This window comes from Procambarus clarkii, chromosome 42 (genome assembly GCF_040958095.1).
Source record: "Procambarus clarkii isolate CNS0578487 chromosome 42, FALCON_Pclarkii_2.0, whole genome shotgun sequence".
Taxonomy (NCBI): domain Eukaryota; kingdom Metazoa; phylum Arthropoda; class Malacostraca; order Decapoda; family Cambaridae; genus Procambarus; species Procambarus clarkii.
The window spans coordinates 23,866,143-23,883,697 of NC_091191.1; the positions used below are offsets into that span (position 1 = coordinate 23,866,143).

The 17,555-nt window shown below is 44.1% G+C and overlaps 1 protein-coding gene across 1 annotated transcript in view; it reads left to right on the forward strand.

Annotated features, from left to right (window-relative positions):
- LOC123770241 (juvenile hormone esterase) overlaps positions 1 to 17,555 on the forward strand; it is a 66,914-nt gene that overhangs the window by 11,603 nt on the left and 37,756 nt on the right. The window contains exons 3-7 of the mRNA XM_069339946.1: positions 2,294 to 2,465; positions 7,666 to 7,809; positions 9,154 to 9,298; positions 9,995 to 10,068; positions 11,421 to 11,532. Coding sequence (XP_069196047.1) covers positions 2,294 to 2,465; positions 7,666 to 7,809; positions 9,154 to 9,298; positions 9,995 to 10,068; positions 11,421 to 11,532 — 647 coding nt within the window. The remainder of the gene's footprint in view (positions 1 to 2,293; positions 2,466 to 7,665; positions 7,810 to 9,153; positions 9,299 to 9,994; positions 10,069 to 11,420; positions 11,533 to 17,555) is intronic.

The following is a 17,555-nucleotide window of genomic DNA, read 5'->3' on the forward strand; positions in this document are numbered from 1 at the left end:
TAATTTGTAATAAGTAAATAAATAAATTATAATAAATAATTTGTAAAAAAGTAAACAATTTGTAACTAAAATAACAAAGTACTGTAAATAAATAATTTGTAACTAAAACAAAAAAGATTGTAAATAAATAATTTATAACTAAAATAAAAAAGATTTTAAGTAAATTATTTGTAACTAAAATAAAAAAGATATTTATTATTTATTTATAATTACATCAGATACAAATTATTTATTTATAAACAAAAATAAATAATTTTTAACTAACTGGAATATGTAACTTGTAACTAAAATAAATATTTTGCAACTAACTGAAATAAGTAATTTGCAATAATAAATTGTAAATGACTAAACAAATAAATAATTTGTAAATAATTAAATAAATTTCTAAATGTCTAAATAATTTGTAATATATAACTTGTAAATGACCAAATAAATTTGAAAATATCTAAATAATGTGTAATAAATAAGTAATTTGTAAAATTGAAATAAAAAAGATTACAAATGAAAAAAATGTAGCTAAATAAATCTCGACCGTTAGCAACGGTTGAGAGCTAACTCACTTGTTCAGAAATAACTGTTTTGAATAACATTTGAACAAAAGCAGAGGCAGAGCTATACCTCGGTAACTGCATTGTTTAATTTACTATGTCTGAAATGTAGAATAGGTAACAAGAATATAACGAAGTAAATGAGAGAGACAGAGAGAGAGAGAGACGTGAAAAAAATTAAATTATCGCAGACAAAGCTGCGAGGGGTGAGTTTGAGAAAGAAGGTTTGGGTGGAGTTGGGGAAAGGGAACAGAAGGGGAGGTGTGCTTAAGAGAGATAGTGAGAGCGGAGGAGAGTAGAGAGGGCGCGAAGGGGGAGGAAGATGAGAGAGCGGGTGGCGCGGGTGCCAAGATTAATGTGGAGACAGGTAGCACTGAGGGTAGGGAGAGAGGCGTGGAGTGATTGGAACAAAGAGAGAGGGAGGAGAGAGAAATGGGAGGGAGGAAGAGAATGTTGTTTGATTGTTGATCTGCCCGCTTGCTTGAAATGCATAAAGGAAATGCAAGGAATTAAGTTTAACTGTCCGAAACTATAAATATGAATTACGACTTGGATAACTCGGTAAATATTTCATTTGTACTTAATGTGACTGAAATAACTATATTTAAAATCTAGTGAAAATTACGTTGATAGTAACAAAATTATATGGGTGAACTAAGGTGGTAATTATTTCATTTGTAAATAATGTGACTGAAGTAACTATATTTTAAATCTCGGGAAAATTGAGCTGATACTGTTGAAAATACAAGAGCGAACTACATGGAGGAGGGGGGGGGGGGGGCTGGATCTTGAGAACTATCTCATTTATTCTTAATGAATCTGAAATATGTCTGTTTAAATCTCTGGAAATTTGAACTGATAATAGCGAAGTTTTAAGAGCGAACTAAGGAAGGGGAAAAGAGCTGAAACTCGGTAAATAACTTTATCTCCTTAACTACGTCCGAAATTCAGCTGTTTTATATCTTATGAAAATCACGTTGATAGTAGCGAAAATACACCTATAAACATTAAGAGGCAGGTCTATGAACTAATGTTTGGCAATATTATTTACTTCACACGCTCCTATTTAACATTTACTCTGAAATTGGACATCCTCTGACCTTAACTTCTCTCTTAAACAGCTACAGCTTAGCTTGTATAAGTTATCCTTAAGACCACAGTGAGTATATGTTCACCATAAGAATTCCTTAACACCGCAAAGACGAATTTCCCCATAAGAACTCCTTGACACCACAGCGACGATTTTTTTCATTAACACCGCAGCGAATATTTATCCCATAAGAACTCCTTAAGACTGCAGCGACAAATTTGAAAAAAAAAAAAAAAAAATCGTCCCTAGGACCCCCGCCCCCTTCTACTCTCCGGGGACCAGATTCACGAAACATTTACGCAGGTAATTACGAACGTGAAGTACTTGAAGGGGAAAGAAAGGGAACACCATTCTTTCTTCAATCTTTGATGGCTCTGGTTCCATATATTAAACAGTTTACAAGCATGAAAACTTCCCAATCATCTGTTGCATTGTTATACACAGCCTCTTGGTGCTTCGGAGCTCATTAACTGTTTAATAATTGTAAACAAAGCCGCCAAAGATTGAGAAATGATGTACAGGTTCGTAAGTGCTTGCGTAACTGCTTCGTGAATCTGGCCCCTGGCCTTCTTCGCCCCTCTCCTAAGAACACAATCCTCCCACAGTGTTTCTCCCACCGTCTTGGATCTCTTAAAAGCACACTCTGGTCTTGCAGGTACACCGTGGAGGCAGCCGACCCGCCCATAGTAACACACCCCAACCTCAATGGAGCCAACTTCACTACCAACGTGACTGGGAAGACAATGATGACCATCAACAATAGAACTATATATGCCTTCCAAGGGATCAAGTACGGGATGGCGCCAAAGTCTACCCTTAGGTTCAAGGTAAGTGTTCCCTTACCCAGATTCATGTTAAGGGTTTCCATACCTAGGTTCATGTTAAGGGTTTACTTACCCTGGTTCATGTTAAGGGTTTACTTACCCAGATTCATGTTAAGGGTTTACTTACCCTGGTTCATGTTAAGGGTTTACTTACCCTGGTTCATGTTAAGGGTTTACTCACCCTGGTTCATGTTAAGGGTTTACTTACCCTGGTTCATGTTAAGGGTTTACTTACCCTGGTTCATGTTAAGGGTTTCCATACCTAGGTTCATGTTAAGGATTTACTTACCCAGATTCATGTTAAGGGTTTACTTACCCTGGTTCATGTTAAGGGTTTACTTACCCTGGTTCATGTTAAGGGTTTACTTACCCTGGTTCATGTTAAGGGTTTACTTACCCTGGTTCATGTTAAGGGTTTACTTACCCAGATTCATGTTAAGGGTTTCCATACGTAGGTTCATGTTAAGGGTTTACTTACCCTGGTTCATGTTAAGGGTTTACTTACCCCGGTTCATGTTAAGGGTTTACTTACCCTGGTTCATGTTAAGGGTTTACTTACCCTGGTTCATGTTAAGGGTTTACTTACCCCGGTTCATGTTAAGGGTTTACTTACCCTGGTTCATGTTAAGGGTTTACTTACCCAGATTCATGTTAAGGGTTTACTTACCCTGGTTCATGTTAAGGGTTTACTTACCCTGGTTCATGTTAAGGGTTTACTCACCCTGGTTCATGTTAAGGGTTTACTTACCCTGGTTCATGTTAAGGGTTTACTCACCCTGGTTCATGTTAAGGGTTTACTTACCCTGGTTCATGTTAAGGGTTTCATTAAATCCTCAGTTCCTTGTGTCCTTCGCTGCATCCTTGCTTACTCTATATTATATCACTTTATCACAATCTATTATCCTTTGTTCATTATGTCATAGTGTTCATGCATAACACCTTGTTCATTACATCGTATCAAATTGTTCATAAACAAAATACAGTTGTATAATAATATATTTTAGGACAATTTTACTATAATATTACATTAATGAAGCATTCTGGTGAATGTGACAATTCTCTGACGTTTTCCTGAGCACAAAAGCCACAAACTCTTCCCGGGATACACGAGAGATGGTCAGGTGTTGGGCTTGAGTCCCGCCAACCTCTGCACAGTCATTAAGGTCGTCACAATTGTCCGCTGACAAATCAGCGAGTGAACTTTGGCACATAAACATAGTCCAGTGACTACAGTACACTCCGAGTGTATATTCATCGAGAAGCAAGGTATAGCTCTGAGTGAATATTTACCTGAAGGCCATCATCTCTCTAGTGGCTTCGACGAGGACAGGAAGCCGGCGGCTTGTTAAAGGTACCCATTTGTCCTGAAGATTTTATCCAACTAGATTTTGAAATGCAGCAATGTTCTGGCATCTACCCTTACTCAGGGCGCCTTATCCCTGTGATGGTCTATACTTTCTTATTATATAAAATATCATAGAATGTTGTTTTCCAAAATAGATGGGGCACGCACTGATGCTTGGGTCGACCCGGTGGGGCTTGGGTCGACTCTGTGGTGCTTGGGTCGACTCTGTGGTGTTTGGGTCGACCCGGTGGTACTTGAGTCGACTCTGTAACGAGGTTGGGGGAAATGGTTCTCTTTAGTCCATTAGCCCGCCCTTAGTTAACTATTCTAAAGTTCCCCCAAAGTTACCACTGCAACCTCTCTAGTTCAACACCTTGTTACCTAGGCATTAATTACCTAGGTACTATATAAACAAGGCATTGTACCTGATCAGCTACCAGCAACTCTAGAGAACTCTAGAACAATTCACTGCCACCCCCCTGAATCTACTTCCCCCTGATTAGCCCCCCTAATTGACGATGATACAGGAAACCGCCAATATGACATATTTCCCCTAATATGGATCCCCAGTTATGAATAGGAGGGATAAAGTTACTATTAAATGTGGCTAACTGAACTAGAACAGGAGAAAAATCTTTTAAAACGATAAAGAAACTTACAGAGAACCCATCGTGTTATTGCCTAAAGCCCAGGATCTCAAGATCCGCATAATCATGAAACACAATTTGAGGGGAAACTCACTAAACACGAATAAATGAATAATTAAATGTATTAAAACACAAATTAGTTATAAATGAAGAACCCCTAAATTACAATATCCTACGATGGGCAATGGCATGAAGTGCTTAAGCAATACATTAACCAACAGACTTTTACCCCTACCCCCTGCAAAGTGCTGGGCCAGAGGTCATGACCTTGACCTCCCCCCAGGGAGGAGACACTTCCTCCAGGCGCTGCTCAAACCACACTGACCTTAGCGGCGGTTAGCCTGCTCTCTCAAGCTGAGAGTCTTAGTTGCCAAATTAATCTTCAAAGATGATTAACAAAGATTAATCTTGTGCTGATCGCTGAAGGCGACTTAATCATCATTCGAAAACAATTGGAAAATTTCTAGATACTTCAGCAAGTATATGATAAAATGCAATATTGGGAGATTGGAATGCACGGGGGAGATACCAGATGCACTTAAAGTAGCAGACATAGCCCCTCTACAGAAGGGAGGGAGCAAAGCATTGGCAAAAAATTATAGACCAGTTGCGCTAACATCGCACATCATAAAAGTATTTGAGAGAGTGATTAGGAGTCAGGTCACCAATTTCATGGAGACCAATGACCTTCACAACCCAGGCCAACATGGATTTCGAGCGGGAAGATCGTGCCTCTCACAGCTACTTGAGCACTACGACAAAGTCACTGAGGCATTAGAAGAGAAACGGAATGCTGATGTGATATACACGGACTTCGCAAAGGCTTTCGATAAATGTGACCATGGCGTGATAGCACACAAAATGAAGTCAATGGGAATAACCGGTAAAGTAGGACGCTGGATACTCAGTTTTCTGTCAAACAGGACTCAGCGAGTAACTGTCAACCATATAAAATCTAGTCCAAGTGCAGTGAAAAGCTCTGTACCTAAGGGTACAGTCCTTGCACCGCTGCTTTTCCTTATTCTCATATCAGATATAGACAAAAATACAAGTCACAGCTTCGTATCATCCTTTGCAGATGACACAAAAATCAGTATGAAAATTACCTCGGCTGAGGACATTGAACAACTTCAAGCTGATATTAATAAAGTTTTCGACTGGGCATCAGAAAATAACATGATGTTTAACAGTGATAAATTCCAGGTACTCAGGTACGGTAAAAATGAGGACCTTAAACATAATACAGAGTACAAAACACAATCAAATGTACCCATAGTAGAAAAACAGCATGTAAAGGATTTGGGAATAATAATGTCTGACGACCTAACGTTTAAGGAGCATAACCAAGCAAATATTGCGACAGCCAGAAAAATGATTGGATGGATTACGAGAACTTTCAAATCCAGGGATCCCATCACAATGGTTGTACTCTTCAAGTCACTTGTGTTGTCCCGTCTTGAGTACTGCTCAGTGCTCACTTCCCCCTTCAGAGCAGGAGAGATTGCTGAAATAGAGGGAATACAGAGAACATATACGGCACGCATAGACGCAATAAAGCACCTAAATTATTGGGATCGTCTCAAAGCCCTCCAAATGTACTCACTAGAAAGAAGACGAGAGAGATATCAAATAATATACACCTGGAAGATACTGGAGGGCCAGGTACCAAATCTACACAGTAAAATAACAACGTACTGGAGTGAACGACATGGAAGAAAATGTAGAATAGAATCAGTGAAGAGCAGAGGTGCCATAGGCACAATCAGAGATCACTGTATAAACATCAGAGGTCCGCGGTTGTTCAACGTCCTCCCAGCAAGCATAAGAAATATTGCCGGAACAACCGTGGACATTTTCAAGAGGAAACTAGATTTATTCCTCCAAGGAGTGCCGGACCAACCGGGCTGTGGTGGGTATGTGGGCCTGCGGGCCGCTCCAAGCAACAGCCTGGTGGACCAAACTCTCACAAGTCGAGCCTGGCCTCGGGCCGGGCTTGGGGAGTAGAAGAACTCCCAGAACCCCATCAACCAGGTATCAACCAGGTATTGAATGATAACTTGAATTTCTCTACATTACTGAATTAACAAGATGGAGTCTTGGAGTAGAGGGAGGGTGAAGGTGGGGGGAGACCACCGTCTTGCTGACCACCTGACCTGAGGCTGCAGGTGTTGCCGGTCCTTACATGAGTCGTCTCATTTTGAACTAAGGAGGAGATTTGATTATTTATTCATAAATGACATTAAATTAATCTGCGTACTTGACAAAAGAGGTTATTAATTACAGTTACTTTAATAAATGAATTTCTCAAAAGTGATAATTTAAATACAAGGAGAAGCTGGTGATTCTTGCGTACGCACCTCTGCTCTAATATCCTGGGATGAACCCTTCCCAACTTTCCAAGGCAGAACTACTGCATGTTTTGTACAAGGGCGTATCCACACTACCTTCAATACAAGCCACCTATCTTAAACGGTGTCGACTGTAACAACTCGGTGGTGCTTGGGTCGACTCAGTGGTGCTTGGGTCGACTCGTTGGTGCTTGGGTCGACTCGGTGGTGCTTGGGTCGACTGGGTGGCGCTTAGGTCGACCCAGCTATAGAAAGTATCTGGATTGACCCACGGAGGATCGATTGATTGATTGATGAAGATTAAGCCACCCAAAAGGTGGCACAGGCATGAATAGCCCGTAAGTGGTGGCTCTTTTGAGCCATTACCAGTATCAAGAGCTGATACTGGAGATCTGTGGAGGTGCGACTGCACCCTGCGTGACGGGAGATGTCTCCCGTGTGGAGGATCGAACCCGAGTCTCCTTTTATATGCATAAGTTTCATGGGGTTGCCATCGGAGCTGCCAACGTTTTATTGAAAGCATTTGAGACCGACCCGGACCACCCTATGCTGATCACCTCCCCTCACCAATCACTGCAAAGTCGGGTGATGGTCTGCAGGTCTCCCGCCTAGCAGAGAGACAGACATTCTCGCCTGCAGATACAGATTGTACCTGACACAGCTGTCTCCGTTGTCTTTTCCAGAACATTTAAAGTCAATTGTAGATTACAATTTCAAACAGTTACCTCTGTATCCATTACTTTGTTTTTATTACTTTGTTCTCAATAGTTTGTTCTCATTACTTTGCTCTTATTTTGACATTGATTTCCTTCCTTTTTAACAATGCTTTAATTTAACATTGGGACGTATGTTGTTGTATTCAGAAAACGGTGCCAGCCGGAGTGTACTGGGAGGGCGACACTCTGGCGGCACACAACATCGGGTCCATGTGTCCGCAGAAGGCCATGTTGGGCAAGGTGGCCGCAGGTGACGAGGACTGTCTCTTCCTCAACGTCTACACTCCATGGGTACAGTGCTCCTCCAGTCACTCTTATTACAGTGCTCAGGCTCCTCCAGCCACTCTTATTACAGTGCTCAGGCTCCTCCAGCCACTCTTATTACAGTGCTCAGGCTCCTCCAGTCACTCTTATTACAGTACTCAGGCTCCTCCAGTCACTCTTATTACAGTGCTCAGGCTCCTCCAGTCACTCTTATTACAGTGCTCAGGCTCCTCCAGTCACTCTTATTACGCTGCTCAGGCTCCTCCAGTCACTCTTATTACGCTGCTCAGGCTCCTCCAGTCACTCTTATTACAGTGCTCAGGCTCCTCCAGCCACTCTTATTACAGTGCTCAGGCTCCTCCAGTCACTCTTATTACAGTGCTCAGGCTCCTCCAGTCACTCTTATTACGGTGCTCAGGCTCCTCCAGTCACTCTTATTACAGTACTCAGGCTCCTCCAGTCACTCTTATTACGCTGCTCAAGCTCCTCCAGCCACTCTTATTACAGTGCTCAGGCTCCCCCAGTCACTCTTATTACAGTACTCAGGCTCCTAAAGTCACTCTTATTACAGTACTCAGGCTCCTCCAGTCACCCTTATTACAGTGCTCAGGCTCCTTCAGTCACCCTTATTACAGTGCTCAGGCTCCTTCAGTCACCCTTATTACAGTGCTCAGGCTCCTTCAGTCACCCTTATTACAGTGCTCAGGCTCCTTCAGTCACCCTTATTACAGTGCTCAGGCTCCTTCAGTCACCCTTATTACAGTGCTCAGGCTCCTTCAGTCACCCTTATTACAGTGCTCAGGCTCCTTCAGTCACCCTTATTACAGTGCTCAGGCTCCTCCAGTCACTCTTATTACGCTGCTCAAGCTCCTACAGCCACTCTTATTACGGTGCTCAGGCTCCTCCAGTTACCCTTATTACAATGCTCAGGCTCCTCCAGTTACTCTTATTACAGTGCTCAGGCTCCTCCAGTCACCCTTATTACAGTGCTCAGGCTTCTCCAGTCACCCTTATTACAATGCTCAGGCTCCTCCAGTTACTCGTATTACAGTGCTCAGGCTCTTCCAGTCACCCTTATTACAGTGCTCAGGCTCCTTCAGTCACCCTTATTACAGTGCTCAGGCTCCTTCAGTCACCCTTATTACAGTGCTCAGGCTCCTTCAGTCACCCTTATTATAATGCTCAGGCTCCTCCAGTCACCCTTATTACAGTGCTCAGGCTTCTTCAGTCACCCTTATTACAATGTTCAGGCTCCTTCAGTTATTTTCAGCTTTGTAAAGTACTTGTAGTTATGTTTTTACACACACACACGTAAGCCTTTGATGTGCTCGTGTAGGAGAGAATGTTGTAGTGATACTTGACTCTCGGCAGCTGCCGAACGGCACCCTGCTGCCAGTGATGTTCTTCATCCACGGCGGCGCCTTCGTCTCCGGCGACTCGTCCCTCTACCTCCCCACCAAGCTCCTCGACCGTGACGTTATCCTCGTCGTTATCCACTACCGCCTCGGCTCCTTTGGTAAGTTCCCCGACGGTGTTCATGGGCTCAATAACTGAGCACCGCAAGTCACGTCTTGCGGTGCTCACTATACTGTGTTGGTGCTACGTACACCAGACGTTTGATGAGACCAAAGACAGACCTGTCTGTTTACACTGTGTCGTCTGCCTCAGCCAGCCAATGAGAATGAATTGCAAGATTCTCATTGTGGTTGTAACCGTCTCCACCCACACATACACCCTCCCGGTCTCCACCCATACACACACCCTCCTGGTCTCCACCCACACATACACCCTCCCGGTCTCCACCCATACATACACCCTCCCGGTCTCCACCCACACATACACCCTCCCGGTCTCCACCCATACACACACCCTCCCGGTCTCCACCCACACATACACCCTCCCGGTCTCCACCCACACATACACCCTCCTGGTCTCCACCCACACATACACCCTCCCGGTCTCCACCCATACATACACCCTCCCGGTCTCCACCCACACATACACCCTCCCGGTCTCCACCCGGACTCAGGCCTCCAATCTAAGGCAGATAAAAGGACATCATATTTATTCATATATAATGACTTTGAAGATGACTGTTGATATACTAAGATTATGTGGATGATGCAGGCAGATGTCCGCACCTTGTATATTATCCAGGTCTAAGGTATGTAATATTATCTATGGTGTAGACCCACATTTGTTTAATTTTCAGGTTTCTTCAGCCTCGACAATGTCGATGCTCCGGGTAACGCCGGCCTCTGGGACCAGATCGAAGCCATGAAGTGGGTAAGTTATGCTGACGTTGTCAAGCCATGAAGTGGGTAAGTTATGCTGACGTTGTCAAGCCATGAAGAGGGTAAGTTATGCTGACGTTGTCAAGCCATGAAGAGGGTTAGTTATGCTGACGTTGTCAAGCCATGAAGAGGGTTAGTTATGCTGACGTTGTCAAGCCATAAAGAGCGTTAGTTATGGTGACGTTGTTAGGGCTTCACAACCTGTGCTCATCACTATACTGTCATCTCTTTAGAGTCTGTGGTGACCCTTAGTGTGATGAACCTTAGTGTGGTAACCCTCAGTGTGGTGACCCTTGTGGTGACCTTTGTGGTGACCCTTATGGTGACCCTTGTGGTGACCTTTGTGGTGACAGTGTGGTGACCTTTGTGGTGACCCTTGTGGTGACCCTTGTGGTGACCTTTGTGGTGACCCTTGGGGTGACCCTTGTGGTGACCTTTGTGGTGACAGTGTGGTGACAGTGTGGTGACCTTTGTGGTGACAGTGTGGTGACCTTTTTGGTGACAGTGTGGTGACCTTTGTGGTGACAGTGTGGTGACCCTTGTGGTGACAGTGTGGTGACCCTTGTGGTGACAGTGTGGTGACCTTTGTGGTGACAGTGTGGTGACCTTTGTGGTGACAGTGTGGTGACCTTTGTGGTGACAGTGTGGTGACCCTTGTGGTGACAGTGTGGTGACCCTTGTGGTGACAGTGTGGTACTGGACCCTTAGTACTCAGTTGTGCTTGCGGAGTTTGAACTTTGGCTCCTTGGTCCCCCTCTGAACTGTCAATCTATTGGTGTCTAGATTACTGGGCACTTTAATTTTTACATATTAAACTGAGTATGGAGTCAGCCTCCACCACATCACTGTATAATGCATTCCATTTATTAACTACTCTGACACTCAAAAAGTTCTTCCTAATGTCTCTGTGGCTTATTTGGGTACTCAGCTTCCACCTGTGTTCCCTTGTGCGAGTGCCACCAATGCTAAATAATCTGTCCTTATCTACCCTGCAAATCCTCCTGAGAATTTTGTATGTGGTGATCGTGTCTCCCCGAACTCTTCTGTCGTCCAGCGACTTGAAGTGCAATTCACGCAGCCTTTCCTCGTAACTTACACCTTATAGTTCTAGGTCTATTCTAGTGGCATACCTTTGAGCCTTCTCCAGCTTCATCTTATACTTGACAAGGTATAGACTCCATGCTGGAGCTGCATACTCCAGAACTGATCTTACATGCGTGGTAAACAAGATTCAGAATGATTCCTTACACAAGTTTCTGGAGGCAGTGTTTAATAATAATTACCCCCTTAGTAGTATTTCTAAAGCTAGCATGGTGTGTGTGGTGACGCTGAGTCTCACCGCAGGTCCAGAATAACATAGAGGGCTTCGGAGGCGACAGCAGCCGGGTCACTATATTTGGAGAGAGTGCTGGGTCCGCCTCCGTCAACTACCACCTCATTATAAAGGAATCAGCAGGTAGGTGTGACTGGGGTGTGTGCTCACCTAGTTGTGTTTGCGGGGATTCAGCTTCGGCTCTTTCATCGGGGTTTGTGTATGTATACTCACCTATTTGTACTCACCTATTTGTGCTTGCGGGGGTTGAGCTTTGGTTCTTTAGTCCCGACTCTCAACCATCAATCAACAGGTGTACAGGTTCCTGAGCCTATTGGGCTCTATCATATCTACACTTGAAGCTGTGTATGGAGTCAGCCTCCACCACATCACTTCCTAATGCATTCCATTTTTCAACCACTCTGACACTAAAATAGTTCTTTCTAATATCTCTGTGGCTCATTTGAGCACTCAGTGTCCCCTAGTGCGTGTTCCCCTTGTGTTAAATAGACTGTCTTTATCTACCCTATCAATTCCCTTGAGAATCTTGAATGTGGTGATCATGTCCCCCCTAACTCTTCTATCTTCCAACGAAGTGAGGTTTAATTCCCGTAGTCTCTCCTCGTTGCTCATACCTCTTAGCTCGGGTACTAGTCTGGTGGCAAACCTTTGAACCTTTGCCAGTTTAGTCATACGCTTGACTGATATGAACTCCATGCTGGAGCCGCATACTCCAGGATTGGTCTGACATATGTGGTATATAATGTTCTGAAAGATTCCTTACACAAGTTTCTAAAGGCCGTTCTTATGTTAGCCAACCTGGCATATGCCGCTGATGTTATCCTCTTGATATGAGCCTCTTGATGTGTGTGTGTGTGTGTGTGTGTGTGTGTGTGTGTGTGTGTGTGTGTGTGTGTGTGTGTGTGTGTGTGTGTGTGTGTGTGTGTGTGTGTTTGTGTGTGTTTGTGTGTGTACTCACCTAGTTGTGTCTGCAGGATCGAGCATTGACTCTTGGATCCCGCCTTTCGAGCATCGGTTGTTTACAGCAATGATTCCTGTCCCATTTCCCTATCATACCTGGTTTTAAAATTATGAATAGTATTTGCTTCCACAACCTGTTCCTGAAGTGCATTCCATTTCCCCACTACTCTCACGCTAAAAGAAAACTTCCTAACATCTCTGTGACTCATCTGAGTTTCAAGCTTCCATCCATGTCCTCTCGTTCTGTTACTATTCCGTGTGAACATTTCGTCTATGTCCACTCTGTCAATCCCTCTGAGTATCTTATACGTTCCTATCATGTCCCCCCTCTCCCTTCTTCTTTCTAGTGTCATAAGGCACAGTTCCCTCAGGCGCTCCTCATACCCCATCCCTCGTAGCTCTGGGACGAGTCTCGTTGCAAACCTCTGAACCTTTTCCAGTTTCATTATATGCTTCTTCAGATGGGGACTCCATGATGAGGCGGCATACTCTAAGACTGGCCTTACGTAGGCAGTATAAAGCGCCCTAAATGCCTCCTTACTTAGGTTTCTGAATGATGTTCTAACTTTTGCCAGTGTAGAGTACGCTGCTGTCGTTATCCTATTAATATGTGCCTCAGGAGATAGATTAGGTGTTACGTCCACCCCCAGGTCTCTTTCACGCGTCGTTACAGGTAGGCTGTTCCCCTTCATTGTGTATTGTCCCTTTGGTCTCCTATCTCCTAGTCCCATTTCCATAACTTTACATTTGCTCGTGTTGAATTCTAGTAGCCATTTCTCTGACCATCTCTGCAATCTGTTCAGGTCCTCTTGGAGGATCCTGCAATCCTCATCTGTCACAACTCTTCTCATCAACTTTGCATCATCCGCAAACATCGACATGTAGGACTCTACGCCTGTAAACATGTCGTTAACATATACAAGAAATAGAATTGGTCCCAGCACCGATCCTTGTGGTACTCCACTTGTTACTGTTCGCCAGTCCGACTTCTCGCCCCTTACCGTAACTCTTTGGCTCCTTCCTGTTAGGTAGTTCCTTATCCATGCTAAGACCTTTCCCCCCACCCCCGCCTGCCTCTCGAGCTTGAACAGCAGTCTCATGTGCGGTACTGTATCAAAGGCTTTTTGGCAGTCCAGAAATATGCAGTCTGCCCAACCAGTCTTATCCTCGTTATTTTATCATAGAATTCCAGAAGGTTTGTTAGGCATGATTTCCCTGTCCAGAACCCATGTTGATGTTTGTTCACAAACCTAATGTTCTCCAGGTGTGCAACCAGTCGTAGCCTAATTATTCTTTCCAGTATTTTACAGGGGATGCTTGTCAGTGATACAGGTCTATAGTTAAGTGCCTCCTCCCTATCGCCTTTCTTGAAGATCGGCACGACATTTGCCTTCTTCCAGCAACTGGGCAATTCTCCTGACATAAGTGACTCATTAAAGATCATTGCCAGAGGCACGCTGAGGGCCTGTGCTGCTTCTTTTAGTATCCACGGTGATACTTTGTCTGGTCCAACTGCTTTAGTTGCATCTAGAGTTGTCAACTGTTTCATTACCTCCTCTGCTGTCACCTCTATATCTGATAGTCTTCCATCTAGGGTAACCCCTTCCAACAATGGGAGCTGCTCAGGCTCGGTAGTGAACACTCCATGGAAACTGGCTTTCAGTGCCTCGCAGATTTCCTTGTCACTTTCAGTATATGCCCCCTCTGTCTTCCTTAGTCTTGTCACTTGGTCGTTCACCGACATTTTTCTTCTTATATGACTGTGTAGTAACTTAGGTTGTTTTTTCGCTTTGATTGCAATATCGTTTTCATAGTCCCTTTCCGATGTTCGTCTTATGTTAATGTAATCGTTCCTAGCTCTGTTGTATCTGCTTCTGTTGTCCTCTGTTCTTTGTCTTCTGTACTTCCTCCACTCCCGCCTGCTGGCCATTTTTGCTTCCTGACACTGTCTATTAAACCATGGGTTATTATATTCCTTCTTATTTTTTCCCTTTACCGTTGGTATAAATCTCTCTTCGGCCTCCTGGCATTTCTGTATGACTAGGTCCATCATATCTTGGACTGTTTTTCCTCTAATTTCTTCCTCCCACTGCACTTCATCCAGATAGTCCCTTATCCTCATATAGTCCCCTTTCCTGTAGTCAGCTCTCCTTTCCCAGATCTCTTGTCCCATGGTCATAAGTTTGAATTCCATCATGTAGTCAAAGACTAGGACACAATGGTCACTGGCCCCTAGAGGTATTTCATGCTCTAAATTCTCAATATCTTCTACGTTCTGGGTGAAAATCAGGTCTAATAGGCTCGGTGCATCTCCTCCTCTTTCCCTTGTGTCTTCCTTCACATGTTGTGTCAGGAAATTCCTGTCTATAACATCTACTAATTTTGCTCCCCACGTTTCGTCCCCTCCATGAGGATTCCTTGATTCCCAATTTATCTCTCCATGGTTTAGGTCCCCCATGATCAGCAGCTTCGCTCTCATTCTGTGGGCTAGTGTTGCTGCCTTCTGCAGTTCATCTATACATGCTTTGTTGTTGTCATCATACTCCTGACTGGGTCTTCTACTGTTTGGTGGGGGATTGTAGATTACCAAGATCACAATCTTCCTCCCATCTACTGTCAGAGTTCCATGTATGAAGCTTGTGCACTCATTGGTAACTCGATTTTCCAGGTCTTCAATCTTCCATTTCCATTGTGTGTGTGTGTGTGTGTGTGTGTGTGTGTGTGTGTGTGTGTGTGTGTGTGTGTGTGTGTGTGTGTGTGTGTACTCCCCTAATTGTACTCACCTAATTGTGCTGGCGGGGTTGAGCTCTGGCTCTTTGGTCCCGCCTCTCAACCGTCAATCAACAGGTGTACAGGTTCCTAAACCTATTGGGCTCTATCATATCTACATTTGAACCTGTGTATGGAGTCAGCCTCCACCACATCACTTCCTAATGTATTCCATTTATCAACCACTCTGACACTAAAAAAGTTCTTTCTAGTATCTCTGTAGCTCATTTGGGCACTCAGTTTCCACTTGTGTCCCCTAGTGCGTGTGCCCCTTGTGTTAAATAGACTGTCTTTATGTACCCTACAAATTCCCTTGAGAATCTTGAATGTGGAGATCATGTCCCCCCTAACTCTTCTGTCTTCCAACGAAGTAAGGTTTAATTCCCGTAGTCTCTCCTTGTAACTCATACCTCTCAGCTCGGGTACTAGTCTGGTGGCAAACCTTTGAACCTTTTCCAGTTTGGTCTTATCTTTGACTAGATATGGACTCCATGCTGGGGCTGCATACTCCAGGATTGGCCTGACATACGTGGTATACAAAGTTTTAATGATTCTTTACACAAGTTTCTGAATGCCGTTCTTATGTTGGCCAACCTGGCATATGCCATTGATGTTATCCTCTTGATATGTGCTGCAGGAGACAGGTCTGGCGTGATATCAACCCCCCAAGTCATTTTCTTTCTCTGACTCTTGAAGTAATTCATCTCCCAGATGATACCTTGTATCTTGCCTCCTGCTCCCTACACCTATTTTCATTACATTACATTACATTTGCTTGGGTTAAACTCTAACAACCATTTGTTGGCTATTCTTTCAGCTTGTCTAGGTCTTCTTGAAGCCTTAAGCAGTCCACCTCTGTCTTAATCCTTCTCATAATTGTGGCATCGTTCGCAAACATTGAGATAAATGAAACTATACCCTCCGGGAGATCATTTATATATATCAGAAACAAGATAGGACCGAGAACAGAGCCCTGTGGGATTTCACTGGTGACTTCACGCCAATCGGAGGTCTCACCCCTCACCGTAACTCTCTGCTTCCTATTGCTCGGGTATTCCCTTATCCACTGGAGCACCTTACCAGCTTCACCTGCCTGTCTCTCCAGCTTATGTACAAGCCTCTTATGCGGTACTGTGTCAAAGGCTTTCCGACAATTCAAGAAAATGCAGTCCGCCCAGCCTTCTCTTTCTTGCTTAATCTTTGTCACCTGGTCGTAGAATTCTATTAAGGCAGTCAGGCAAGATTTACCCTCCCTGAACCCATGTTGGCGATTTGTCACGAAGTCCCTTCTCTCCAGATGTGTTACCAGGTTTTTTCTCACTATCTTCTCCATCACCTTGCATGGTATACAAGTCAAGGACACTGGCCTGTAGTTCAGTGCCTCTTGTCTGTCGCCCTTTTTGAATATTGGGGCCACATTCGTGTGTGTGTGTGTACTCACCTAGTTGTACTCACCTAGTTGTGCTTGCGGGGGTTGAGCTCTGGCTCTTTGGTCCCGCCTCTCAACTGTCAATCAACAAGTGTACAGGTTCCTGAGCCTATTGGGCTCTATCATATCTACACTTGAAACTGTGTATGGAGTCAGCCTCCACCACATCACTTCCTAATGCATTCCATTTGTCAACCACTCTGACACTAAAAAAGTTCTTTCTAATATCTCTGTGGCTCATTTGGGCACTCAGTTTCCACCTGTGTCCCCTAGTGCGTGTGCCCCTTGTGTTAAACAGCCTGTCTTTATCAACCCTGTCAATTCCCTTGAGGATCTTGAATGTGGTGATCATGTCCCCCCTAACCCTTCTGTCTTCCAACGAAGTGAGGTTGAATTCCCGTAGTCTCTCCTCGTAGCTCATACCTCTCAGCTCGGGTACTAGTCTGGTGGCAAACCTTTGAACCTTTTCCATTTTAGTCTTATGCTTGACTAGATATGGACTCCATACTGGTGCCGCATACTCCAGGATTGGTCTGACATATGTGGTATATAATGTTCTGAAAGATTCCTTACACAAGTTTCTAAAGGCCGTTCTTATGTTAGCCAACCTGGCATATGCTGCTGCTGTTATCCTCTTGATGTGAGCATCAGGGGACAGGTCTGGCGTGATATCAACCCCCAGGTCTTTCTCTCTCTCGGACTCTTGAAGTATTTCATCTCCCAAATGATACCTTGTATCTGGTCTCCTGCTTCCTACCCCTATCTTCATTACATTACATTTGTTTGGATTAAACTCTAACAGCCATTTGTTCGACCATTCCTGCAGCTTGTCCAGGTCTTCTTGAAGCCTCAAGCTGTCCTCCTCTGTCTTAATCCTTCTCATAATTTTGGCGTCGTCAGCAAACATTGAGAGGAATGAGTCTATACCCTCTGGGAGATCATTTACGTATATCAGAAACAGGATAGGTCCAAGTACAGAGCCCTGTGG